The 13725-nt window shown below is 37.8% G+C and overlaps 2 protein-coding genes across 5 annotated transcripts in view; one reads left to right on the top strand and one right to left on the bottom strand.

Moving 5' to 3' along the window:
* The window catches only part of timm17b (translocase of inner mitochondrial membrane 17 homolog B (yeast)), a 214713-nt gene that overhangs the window by 84748 nt on the left and 116240 nt on the right, over positions 1–13725 (top strand). The gene's annotated exons all lie outside the window — the stretch shown is intronic.
* Positions 1480–13725, bottom strand: part of ubap2b (ubiquitin associated protein 2b) — a 32730-nt gene continuing 20484 nt past the window's right edge. For all 4 annotated transcript variants that reach the window (XM_077223481.1, XM_077223479.1, XM_077223480.1 and 1 more), the window contains exons 15-27: positions 13553–13697; positions 12751–12790; positions 12518–12644; positions 12369–12426; positions 12004–12178; positions 11679–11770; positions 11477–11527; positions 7193–7268; positions 6728–7078; positions 5405–5503; positions 4632–4693; positions 3150–3338; positions 1480–2191 (exon numbers count right to left, since the gene is read on the bottom strand). In XM_077223481.1, the coding sequence (XP_077079596.1) occupies positions 2111–2191; positions 3150–3338; positions 4632–4693; positions 5405–5503; positions 6728–7078; positions 7193–7268; positions 11477–11527; positions 11679–11770; positions 12004–12178; positions 12369–12426; positions 12518–12644; positions 12751–12790; positions 13553–13697 (1546 nt within the window). In that variant the 3' untranslated portion in view covers positions 1480–2110. The remainder of the gene's footprint in view (positions 2192–3149; positions 3339–4631; positions 4694–5404; positions 5504–6727; positions 7079–7192; positions 7269–11476; positions 11528–11678; positions 11771–12003; positions 12179–12368; positions 12427–12517; positions 12645–12750; positions 12791–13552; positions 13698–13725) is intronic.

Genomic DNA, 13725 nt, shown 5'->3' with positions numbered 1-13725 from the left:
CATGACATGAACATCAAAATGCAATGAACTGAACAGCAATAACAAATGAGCAAATAAATCAGTAAAAAACAAAATTTAGTAAGAAATTTTAAACTGTGTGTGTGCATGCTAAATTGTTTTGTCCCATCCTTTCATCTCTCTCACACTCCCTCTGTGTGTGTGTGTGTGTTGGTGTAACTGTCATCAGCTGGAGTGCCCTTGAGAGCCACCAGAGGGCTCTGCATCAGACTATTGTCATTCCCTCACAAACTACATCTCCCATAACTCACTGCCTAGACTCTTTCACTCAATGGTTTCCTCATTCACTCACTGTGAAGTTTATGTTGTTGCACTGCATTTCTGAGCATTCTCTCTGGTTTCATTGTCTCTTGGTTCTTGGATTCCCTTTATGCCTCTGAGAGATTAAGATTACTCTTATAAACTGCATTTGGATCCTCACATTGTCTCGGAGCAGTTCGTAACAGTGTGTCTGTATGTGCACATGTGTCAGTGTAGCCAATTTATTTTGTGGTGGTTCTGCATTTTGGAAAAATTATACGATAGCAGTTGTTTTATAACCTCACAAGTGTGTGTGTGCACATTGTCATTGTGTCCGTGTCACCTATTCCTATTTGTGGTGGTTCTGCATTTTATTTGACAAATCATAAGACTTTTTTTTATAGCCTTACAAATGTATTCTTGTGTGTGCGTGCGCACATTGTGTCAATGTCACCAATTTATTTTGTGGTGATTGTGCATTTTGATGATTTTATTTTACAAATGATGATAACTGCTTTTATAGTCTCAAAAATGTATCCCTCTATATTTGTGTGCGCGCGCGTGTGTGGCGAGCAAGATAAATTTGCATTGTGGATGTTTGCATTGTTGGAAGTGTGCCACTTTATTTCTGTGTATGTGTTCTGCATTGTTTCTGATTTTGATGATGAATTTTGTATATTTACTACGCGGGGTCTCCAGGGACCCTGAAGACAACTAACGTCACTTTTTTTAATGCTAACATAAAAACAGCTATCATACCATTTTTTTTTTATCTAGAAAGTGTTGAGAGCCGTAGAAAGATTCACACCATTTGGACAAAGAGAACATTTTTTTTAAATTGAGCGAAAGTCATTCAAAGGACTCCGAAGATAATCAGAGGGTTAAAAACAAATGGTGAAATAATTTAAGTGTCCAATGACAAAAGTTTAAACCACTATAACACAAAGTGATTCTTCAGGAAAAATATTCTGTAACATATTACTGAAGAATTGGCTAAAATAATTTTGATATATGTAATTACAAAATTATCAAGACAATATTGAGAAAATCAGGCAAGTTAAAACTTGAAATCAAGCAGCATATTTCACGTTAATGTTTTCTAATGTAAACTGTTTTCAACTGTTTAATTGTTCAAATTAACCAATAATAATCTTTTAGTAAAATAACAACGTAAAAGATGTAAAGATGCATCCCAGATCAATAAAAAAAGACTAACACCGGTGAATAGCTCAGAATCTTTATTCAGAGGGCAACAAGAGTAAAATATAAAATTTATGGGCCATTTTTCCTATCTGTCAGGCCACAGAAATGAATTTCCGAACCATTGTACGGGAGAACAATCCCTAGAGGAAAGGACTCGAGTGGTTTGAGAAGCTCCTCAAGATGTCTGAATGGATGAAACCCCCCACAGTTCACCCTCCTCCGCCAGCAGTGCTCTAGTTCTCATCGCAATGTCTCAATTCTCCTCCATGCTTTTCTTTTTTTGCTACATCTCTGCAGTTTTTAATAAGTAAACAAAACAAAAGTCCTTCAAAAAAAAAAAAAATGGAGCGACCACATCTCATGTTCGGCTTCTTAACATTTACAGTATATATAAATACTTACATAAATATCTTACATGGAAAAACCTAATTCAGAGAAGGAAAAAACAAAAATGGGAAAAAAGCAGAGGAGAACTTTGGAGGAGGGGGATGGGGGAGAACTGATACTGTGTGTGTGTGTGTGTGTGTGTGTGTGTGTGTGTGTGTGTGTGTGTGTGTGTGTGTGTGTGTGTGTGCGCATTTCATGTTAGAGTCAGGACAGTGCGGACACAGATTTGGGCGTTTAGATCAGTAACAGTATAAACGGAGCATCAGTTGGCCCAGTAAGGAGAGTTGCTGTAGTTGGACTTGCCCTGACTCTTCTGCATGCTGTTGGACTGACTGCGTTGCCCCTGCAGAAGACACAGAAAGACCAAAAAACATAAAAAAATAAATCAACATGAACACTTCATATTTGATATGCACATTTCTAAGGCCTCTAAATGATCAAGATGATCAAAATATTACTGCAAAAACTTGTACACAATCTTCTAACATGCCCTCTCTCTTCTGATTGATTTTTATACTTTTTAGCCAGTAAATTGTAAAAACATCCCCCTTCAGGAAGTGGTACACTTGCGTTTTTTTTGCTGTGAAATGAACGATTTTTATAAAGTATTTCAAGAAATTTTTAAAAATATTTCAAGATTAACATTTACTAGACTGAAGCAACTTCGGTTTACTTGCATTTAACATGATTGTTTTTAACTGATGTATGGATAATCAAGTATTATGCATCAATACTATATATATGATGCATCAAGTACTATATATATGATGCATCAAGCTTTTGAGGAATGTTTATTTGAACACGTCTCAATCGTCACAGTATTACAATGCATTATATATTTTGCCCCCACAATTAAAACTACAGAGCTTTGATCATAAACCAAGCATTTAAATCTCATCTTACTAAGACATTTTATTGGGAGATGTAGAGTGATAGCTGATATTTCTATCTATTTTATGCAAGTAGTCTGTTATACTTGTATAAAGATCTCACTGATTCAGCAACTGCACAAGATAGCATATTTTTGCTCAGTTTGGGCCTCTGATGAGCATAATATTCTCACTATATCATACTATATGATCCATAAAAGCCTGGTGTATCAAAAAAAAAAACCACAGGGTTTTTATTTTTGTCTAATGGGTCAATAAACAATTCCATAAAAAAAATAAAACAAACAATTTGAACTGATTACTTCATATCTTAGGGGGCTGAGACGCATACCTGAGATAAAACCTTAAAAACATTTCATTTACATTTCCACCTGAAAGAGTTTTTTGGGAGCCTTTTTATATGTGATGTACCTGTGTGTCTTGAGCCATGTGGTGGTGCAGTAACTGTGAGGGGGGCTGCTGATGGGGCAGTATATGAAGGAAGGGTGCGGGGGCATATCCAGGGGCACCTGCGGGGTTCAACGGGCCGGTTCCTCCCAGAGCTGAGGGCAGGCTGAACGCAGGGCCGGCTGCTGTGGGGAAACCCTGCTTGTCAAATGTCTAGGGGGGGGGGGGGGGGGGGGGGTGAGAGAAAAGAGATGAATGGGTTTGAAAGGACTCATTAGGTTGTTCACCTAAAAAAGTTAATTAAAAATAAAAACATGTAAAATGTCATTCATGTGAAATATCAAAATAAATTAAATAAACTCCCCGCCAGCATATAACATGCTATGCAACACTAACAGCTGGCGCATCAGACATCTCACGCAAGTAAGGATGAATCAGCTGTGATTCAACAACCGCATCTTGGTTTTGTGAAACGGCAAAATCAAGGTTACTCGTGTATCGAGCAGAAACAAAAGCAACCCCGGGCTCTGTTTTCAGGCGTTTCCACTCTCTAACATTTCTCCAGCGCTGGAAAGCGTCTCTGATATCAAGTAGCTCTTGCCTGATCATAACCCTTCTTTCCAAATTATATTCCTTTGACCTTTGCCTCAATCTTTTTCTATCTCAGCCATCTCTCTTTCTACAAATGTCCCACTCGCCCACTCTCTCTCCTCCCCCATCATGAGTACTATTGTATGAGTACTCAATACTACTGCTGACTGGCTTCTAAAGTGTGTTTTGGTGCTTCCGGGATCAGTCCGATCCAGTTTCTCTTATTTATACAGCCAGAACTATGTACAAAAAAAAAATTGTTCAGCAAACACACAACAGACATCTAACAAATATAATCAAAATTGTCACCGCTCCTCACTGATTCACTTACTGCAATTTAATTGGCTTTGGTTGACATTACAACTACGTGCACATGAAAGGACCATGCGTTATGAACCTCACGTAAAGTAGTCAGCCAATCAGAAGCAAGCTCATTTACAGACAGAAGTCTTAAAGATACAGCATTAACAAAACAGTTTAATCCATCTTTTTAGCGTAAGAGCGGCTGTGCCATTTTTACCTTGAATGTACGAGGTTTACGGTGTCAGTCAAGTTGTTTTAGTTGTACAAAAATGCTTAATGTTGCAAACTACTGTGATTTAAAATGAATTAAAATATAACAGACACTGGTTTGTAGCACTAGTTTTACCATTTACTGCACTGTTAGCAGGTACTGAATTAAAAGTCTTGTACATTTGTACACTTGTACAACAGGAAATAGCTTATTCCCACATTGAAAAATAAGGTGGATACGAAGAAAAACAGAGGTTCCAACCTCTCTTCGTATCCACCTTATTTTTCAATGGTCATAATGGTCATTAAAAACTAAATTATGAACGTTTTGTTGCAAGAAGCCTAACACAAGTATGTCAAAGTAAACAACAATGTTTTTCCAAGCAGAAATGTGAACCTCACCTGAGTCTTGCCATACACTGTTCCAGTGAGGTCTGAACTCGCAGATCCAGACAGTCCTGGTGCTAAGAAAAAGTTTGAAATATGTGAATGAAAACATTATATATGACCATTTATTCAATAAATCTACAAGCGATGTATAGTTGTTACAGTCTGTTTAGTAAGATTTAGAGTGCTGAAGTGCTTTTTTTTTCTTCTAAGCCAACCCAGAAGTTGGCATCACTCTGGTTCTGTCGACAACTGCGATACAAACACAAAAAGGCTGTAAAGCCAGACTAGTAAGTAGATAACTTTTACTGCGCGGCATGATGACGTTTAATCTGCATTTAATTGTACATCAGGGGTTCCCATATTCCAGTCCAGGGTGGCGACAGTTAACAAGTCAACCATCATGATTACAGATTAAATGAGATAAAAAGACATTGGCAAATTACGTTTATTTTCATATTAAACATCGCAACATACCATTATACACAAGTATATTAAATAAAAGTATAGTAATTTGTGTTATTTACAGAAGTATAGTATGGCATCAAACCGACCCTCACAGTAGAGACTAGGGATGAGACTAGAACAGAAATTTTGCAACAAACTAAACTAACCCAAATTGTTTGGAGAATAACATTGGGCATGATGTGGAATCATTTTCTAAATTATTAATTAAAATGCTCTTAATTCATTTTATCTTCCAATTAAAATAATTAACAATTGTTTGTCAAAATAACCATTAGTTGCAGCCACAGAACAAACTAATATTGTGAGAGAGCAAGATCTACCTTTTCCCACGCTGTTGCTCACTCCTTTAGCCTGGGAGCTTCCTCCATATCCTCCTTTCCCATAATCTCCAGCATGAGCCTGGGACAACTCATCAAAAGCTTAGGAGAAAATAAAAGATTTCAAAACAAGTGCATTTTTCCGCCAAACATTAACATTAGGACCCCCAAAAGCCCTACTGGACTGAAGCAAATTTAGCTGATTTTACATGATTTTTATTTTAATTGAAAATCACAGCCGTTGTGATTTCACAATAGCACTATGCAATGATTTTTAAATGGTTTTAATATATCGTGCAGCCTTAGAAAATGGTCTAATAATGCGTTTCATAGAATTTTGTCCATGGAACGCACTACTTTCAGTATTTTGCTGGTTAATTGACGCGGGTAAATTGCAATCAAGGATTTTTTTTTTTAATCGAGTACTCAAATTTAAAGGGATCGTTCACCCAAAAATCAAAATTCCATCAGTAATAAATCACCCTAATGTTGTTCCAACCCCGTAAGATCTTCGGAACATGAATTAAGATATTTTTGATGAAATCTGAAAGCTGGATCACTCCTCCATAGGCTTCTAAGGGATTGACACTTGCCAGCCCCAAAAAGTTATTAAAGACATCGTTAAAATAGTCCAGTGACTACAGTGGCTCAATCTTAAGTTTATCAAACGACGAGAATACTTTGTGCGCAAAAACAAACAAAAATGATGACTTAATTTCAACTATTCATTTCCGTCTCAGTGGGCCTCGAGTCAGTTTACTACAGTAATAGCGTAAGCTTCTGTTGTTGTACGTCACACGCATCACAACAACCAGCGTCGGCCATTAGTGAGCCTACGTGTGACGTAGCTCTACGCGATCACACTACGTTAACTGACTAGAGGCCCACAGAGAAGGTGGTATTTTAACAAAGTCTTTAACTTTTCAGGGCCGGCAAGTGCCAATCCCTTAAGAAGCCTATGGACTAGTATGCAGGAGTGATCCAGCTCTCAGATTTCATCAAAAATATCTTAATTCGTGTTCCGAAGATGAACGAAGGTCTAACGGGGTTGGAACAACATGAGGGTGAGTAAATACTGACAGAATTTTAATTTTTGGGTGAATTATCCCTTTAATTGTGGAATCGTGACAGCCCTACTTTTATATCATACCGCATCAGCCATAAAAAAACACTGATGTATTAAATATTATCCTCAACAAAAATCACTAACTTTTATATATTCTTCTACATTTAGTCATGAGGTTCAATAAACTCTTCAATTACAAAAGTGAGATTTTTCTTATTTCATGTGCCAGGCTTTACAGAGCTAAAATGACTAACACTTACTTGGGCCATATGTGTGCTGGCTGTATCCAGCCTGGTGCTGGTACTGGCTGGACGGGCCCATGTTGTGTTGCTTTGTGGATGCTTGGGGCATGAAGACAGTGGGGCCGTACTGGAAGGCACTGGGCACTCCCGGCATCCCGGGGTAGTAGGGCAGGCTGGTGTAGCCGTAACCTGGAGGCAGAGGGGGGTTGAGGAAGGCCTGGGTCTGACCCTGCTGGGGTTGACCTGGGTTCTGCGGTCCTTGATTTTGAGGAACAGCACTCTGTTGAGACTGTGAGGGTGGCACAGATGAGAGACTGTTGGCAGGGGCTGGGGAGTTTGAGTCGCTGCGGCCAAATTTGGTGGGTTCACCTGTAAGAGAAAGACAGGAAAGTGTTTTAGACTGACCAAGTATTGGAGTGCAACTCGTAGTCCTATATGCACTAGCATAAAACAACAACAATGACGACGACAATGTCTGCTTACCCGAGTAGGGATTGCTTGCCAATCCTCCATCTCTGCCAGTTAGCGCTGTACCAGGAAAAGTCATGCCATAATAATCCTGCATCGAGAAGAGACCGAAAAACAAATTTAATTCATCCTCGAGAAATAAAAATCTTAAATAGGGCATTTAGTAGTTTTATCATATCAGGGGTCATGAGTAGGCTTGCTGCTGTACACAATTACATTACTTGGCACTGTCGTTTTGCTTTTTTATAGAAATAAAAACCATTTAGTTCAGTTCGGCAACATGTGCTAAAATTATAAACTGATCCTGAGTGTCACTGATAAATATCTTGTATTGTAAAATGTGTGGACAGTCCTGCCTCTCCCTGTACAAAAAGTACGAGAGATCGCAAATTTGAAAGTTAAAGTGAAAAGCAAGTGTGCATTCAAAAGGAAATTCAATATCCCGCATAACAGATAGCGGCTCCCTGATACCGGCAAAATACAGGCTTAAACAGAGCATGGGAGATTTCTAATACAAAAGTGAAAAGAGCACTAAAATTAAGGTTAATTAATACATTTTGAATACTACAACTACTACAAATAATAATCATAATAAAACTAAGTACATGTATATATAAATATATTTTTAGCCAAATTGTGCAGCTCAACAAACAAGCACAGCAAACCTGGACCATCAAAAGAAAATATTCCTCAAAAAATGCAGCCCTACTTAGTTTATTTTGGGGCAAACTTCTTTTAATAGATGAAAACTAGGGGTGCAGGATTTGGCGAAAATGTCATTTTGCGATTATTGAGGTCAATATTGCAATTGCAATATAATAAACAAATGGTTTCTTGAGTCAACTTGCTTGGTTCAAGGAAAATGCATGCACACACAGATTAGTGATAATGCTGAAATGTGCATTTCTCAACTCAAACTAGCATCAACTAAATGCAGCGTTTTAAATTAAAATACTTTTTACAAAATTATATAGACATCTTTGTATTACTGCAAACTTGTTATTGTCTCAATAGTACAATAGTTTAAAATAAATTGAACAATAAATAAGAACATTTGTATGCTTGTGAAGTAGGGGTGGCACGGTACATGAAAAAACATCCGAACCGTTCGGTTCGCTTGTCTCGGTCGGTGCGTGTGTGCGTCGCACGGTTCGATGCATGCGCAATGTAATCCTGCGCCCGTGACCTCAGAAAGTGCGTTTACTTTTCGCGCGAAATAAGAAATGTGAGGACAATGGACATACATATGAGGCTTGTTCGACTTGAACCGGCGCTGCACAGACTGATCGATGAATAACATCAAAGTACCGCGAGAGCAACGGCTCCGTATGCTTTTCAATCACTCTCGCGGTACTTTGATGTCATAAACTGATAGGTCTGTGCAGTGCCGGTTCAAGTCGAACAAGCCTACAGTAAAATGCTAAAATGCATAAGAGTATGGAGTGCCACAGGTCTCGTCACGTATAGAAATGTCAAGTGGGAGATATAAGGAAGGCTAACCGGAGTTGGAGGATGCGCCAGCATCGTATAAGTCCGGTGTGTGGGAACATTTTGGATTTCATGCTACCTATGATATTTAAATATATACAGTGACACCAAGTTTAGATAAGAACTCCAGTCATATGTTTCCAAATACTGCACTTTAATTTCAAGTGAAAAAATTTTATCCTCACTCTCAGGGAATAGAAGCATTGTTGATACTGTTTTTGTGTTGAGGTTTGAGTTTGAGTTTCTTTATTTAAAGGGACAGTGCACATTAATTAACATGGGTACAAGGTCCAACATGTAAATGTGCCAGATTTAGCCATACAGGCTAATTTTCATCTGCAGTCCCTAGCAGGTTAAACATTTAAACAATAAATACACTACTACAATAAAAAAAAAAAAAAAAAAAAAACATAATAAATACAAACACATTATTCTGTATTATGGCAACATATTTGATTTGTTAATAACCAATGTTTTATGGATTTAGAAAATGATTTGATAGACGTGATCTTCCTTAGTTCTGTGGGTATGGTATTCCATGCATGAGCTGCTCGAAAAGAGAAAGCCGACTGTCCAAAGCTACTTTTTTTACATGGTATTTTACAATCCCCTCTTGTAGATGCTCTGGTGGATGAGTTAACATTTTGTTGGACAAATTTATTGAGCGGAGGGGGAGCCCTACCATGAAAAATTTTATATACAAGTAAAATATCTGCAAACTTAATCATGTTTTCCCAATTTAACAGGTCATATTTAATTAAAAGTTTACAATGGTGATATGAATTTGACTTTTTATCTAACGTTTTTAAGGCCCGTTTGTAAAGTATTTCAACTGATCGTAATGTAGTCCGACTTGTCTGTGTCCAACTGGTAAGACAGTAGTTAATGTCAACATAAGGTTGAACTTATGTTTCACTTTATGGTTATGCCTTTGCTATTGTTATAGCCTCATTATAGGCAATTATGTGTAACATATTTTGACTTATTTAAAAGATAGTGCTTTAAGAGTTTCTCTCTTTTTCTTTAAAAGATAAACATTTTGTAAGAGCTACACTGACGTTGACAGTTTGATAAATGCAAGTAAATTTTAGTCTTTTTGTGCTAAAAATGCACATAAGTCCCTGTAGAGATAGCAATACACAATTCTCCTTTTTTGCCAAATAAACAAAATGATTACATGATATACATTAATACTGTATTAATATTTAATACTGTATCCTGAATTGTGGATAATTAAGCTATAGCCTATATCATATGCTGAAGTACATTTCTGGAGTTTTAAAGATTAAAAGAAAAAATAACAACAAGAACCGTACATAACCGAAAACCGTGACCCTAAAACCGTGATACGAACCGAACCATGGGTTTTGTGAACCGTGCCACCCCTATCGTGAAGATATTGAACATTCTGTCTAGACAAGCAGGGACATTTAAGCAGGATGTAACATATATGCTGTCTAAACTCAGTCTGTGGATCATTTTTGGTGTTGTGATTGTCAAAACATTTGGTAACTATACAGAATTGTTACATTTAGTGACATCGTTACAATGTTTACATGTTGGCTACTGTTTTAATTATTGCTTGACAAATTGCACAATTTCAATTCAAATATTGTGATTTGATCCCTATCTTGAATCAATATAGATTAATTTGGATAAATATTAGGTAGCCTAACAGTATAAGCAGGTTCATTTTTCTCAAGAAAAAAAAAACTCACCTAATGCTGTATACATACAGAGAGCCCTGTCAGCTGGTATTATTATTAAAGGTTAAAAATAACAACTCAAATTAAATATAATGTGTTTTTTACTAGGCTATAATAACAACGTTACAATATTTTAATGAGAAGTAAAAATATAATATTTAATATAGTGCACATATTTAGCAAAATACTCCTCTATATAATTTGTCTAGCCAACTAACATGCTATCAAATGGCTTTCCTGAGGTAAATGTAACGTTATGTGACATTGTTCTCCAGCTGTTTTATTGACCTCTTTCCACGGTTTTGTTGCAAGAAAAGAAAAACAAAAAACACTGATTGATCGGTATTATGTATGAGGCATAAACATTTCGGTAAGTTGTACTGTATCTTTCAACACACCGTGTTTATTTACTATTAACTAGTTGTAAAGAGTAGGCTAAGAGATGTTCGGTTCACGACCACGATCTGTCACGTCACATTTACAAGGACCAAAACGCTATTGTTTGAATTTCGTAATAAAATTGACAGAATCTGAGAGCTGAGAATTAGTTTCATATCAAGGGTAACCTTCTCTGTCTAGTCTGTCACTGTCCTCCCGTTTCACGATTTTTCTCTGCGTGAGCAAATGTGTGGCGTGCGAGCGTGTCAAGTGTCAATTGCGTGAGTCTCACGCTGAATGAGTGAGAGTTGGCAGCCCTGCTCTCTCTGCTTGTCGCTAATCTTATAGCCAAAATATCGCCATACAACAGAGGTAGAATTTTTTTCTGACCACGAGTTCAGTGTCCGCCTGTTCGGAATCCATCTTCACCTGTTCTCCGTGCTGCACACCGGAAAAAGTCACAACGTGACCATACGCGCCACTGCCTAAACTGAAACTGGTCTTTTTATTAGCGGTGTAGAAAATGGGCAAACAGCTCTCAGAGAGAATGGATTGTCCACACATGCATGTATCTATTTCATAAAATCGCAGCATCTTGCGCAATACCCTAACCCTAAAGTCACATAGGCTTGACATCGTAACTGCGTTATAATTAATCGTGCAGCACTAATGAAAACCAAGCATTGAGTCAAGTGTTGTGACAAACAGCGGACTATGTAATTGTTACCATGGGCAGGCGGGACTGCATCATCTGTAGATCTTCATACCCATAGATTGGCTTTAAAGATGAGAAAGTACAGAAAGATCAGATTCAGATCAATGCCATCAATGGGATGCAGGCAAGAACACTTCAACAAAGATAAACATAATAACATAAGTGTATATATATATTTTCATTCCATCTGAGAGCAGATCAGCTATACACTAACCGGGTAAGCAGGAAGGAGGCCACCAGGACCCATGATATACTGACTGGCCAGCAGCGGCGGTATTCCTTGAGCCAGGTTAGGAGGCGCCTTACCTGATAATATTGAAAAAAAAATTAGGAAACAAACTTCCGTTAAAACATAAATTTTTAATTACACCAAACTCACACACATTTTATAAACTGACGTGAAATGTTGATCAATTTTAGCTTATACATTTACTTTTTTTAATAATAAAAAGTAGTTGTCAACTGCAATTAACCATAAAAATTCTGCCAACTCTGCTGCAACACTGATCATATGTAGTGAATGTTTTTGTGTGACTGACCAGAGGTGTTGGAGGGTGTGATGGTGTTCTGTACTCGGACAGCAGAGGGAGCGGGTGGGCCGTTAGCCATGAGGTTCTGCGTTCCTGCGCTCAGGCCATTCATGTTGACTGACGCGCTGGACACAGAGCCAGAGTATGTGGTCAGGTGCACATTCACGTCAGCACCCATCTGGTTCTGAAGGAAACATTTCAATTCATTGAAAATTGACCCAAAACACATCCACAATATAAAGCCCCTCAAATATCACAAAAGCACATCGCTGAAATCAGGAAAGAGAAGTAAGGGAGAGAAGCTCAGGTAAAGAGGGGAATAAAGTGAGGAAACTCAAAAAGTGGAAATGGGAGGAGTCTCAAAAGAAACTTACGCTCAGAGAAGAGCTGGCGGGCGCAGAAGATCCGAGAGAGTTAACGCTGCTCACGTGACTGAGAGAACAAGCAACCACGAGACCATAAGGAGACTGATTTCCTCTCATGAATATTTAATAAAGCGGAAATTCTAATGATGCTATAGTACCTGCTAAGTGATGAAAGAGCTGTGCTGAGGGCAGGCGGTGCTGTTGAAGATGAGAGCGATGAAGATGACAAACCGTTCTCAGTGTGCAGGGCTGTGGATATGGGCTGAGGGGTGCTGGACGGAGCAGCTGCAGATATATCAGGACAAAAATGTCAAGTGTGGCTAATGCTACAAATTCACATGGCAAAGAACGAACAGGTAAAAACAGAAATTCTAATACAGAACTCAATTACCTTCCTGTGCACTAGATGTCCTTATTTCACTGAATCCATTCTGTGGGGAAACCGATAAACAGATTCAGCAATAAGCTAAACTAACATTTCACTGTTTGTATGCTGCTATACAAGAGAACAACAAAGGTATTACCATTAATAAATTACAAATAAAAGGTTAATCATACTAAGTGAAGTGTGGCGAAAAGTATTAAAAAGGATAGTGAAAAGAGAATTAAGTTCCACCCTCATGATGTTACGAACTTGTATGAATCCCTTCAGCAGAACATAAAATTCTATTTTGATACATGTTGGCAACCAAACAACATTGGTTCCTATTGACTTTCACTGTATGAAAAAATAAAACAATCTCTAAATTATTTTTTTACCTACCACAAAAGAAAAAAAAATTCATACAGGTTTGTAATAAATTTTTGAGTGAACAAAATGAAAAAATGCATTTAATAGATTTTTCTTCGTTTGGGTGAATTTGTTTGATACCAGAATTTGGTTTAATTTGCATGATGCAATTTTCTAAACTTAAATTCCATTCAGCATAGAAACTGGGACTCAACATGTAGACTCTAGATAAGGACCTGGATCACACACACACACACACACACACACACACACACACACACACACACACACACACACACAAAACAAAAAAGATATAAGATATCTATAAAAGATAAGAATCCTGTATATAATCAATCCAGATCTGGATTCAGTTCAGTGTAAGCCATCTAATCAAAAGTGCGGTCACAGTGCATAAACCAGTGAATGTGCCTTAAAAGTGAAAAGACAAGCATTTTGGTCATACACTGAGAGGGGTGGTGGTGGATGACTCCGCTCTGTTGGCTGAGGAGGGAGCCAAAACAGAAGGAGCAGTAGTGCTCGGTAAACCCAGAGAGGCAGATGGGTAACTGGACTCCATTACTGCTGGAGGCAAGCCACCTAGAGACTCACTAAAAGGAAAAAGAGAAAAAAAGATAA

The sequence above is a fragment of the Siphateles boraxobius genome, unplaced genomic scaffold (genome assembly GCF_051911475.1).
Source record: "Siphateles boraxobius isolate OS27281-9 unplaced genomic scaffold, OSU_SipBor_1 9, whole genome shotgun sequence".
Taxonomy (NCBI): Eukaryota; Metazoa; Chordata; class Actinopteri; order Cypriniformes; family Leuciscidae; genus Siphateles; species Siphateles boraxobius.
The sequence above is the reverse complement of the archived record's forward strand: the minus strand, read 5'-3'. Positions and strand labels throughout refer to the sequence as shown.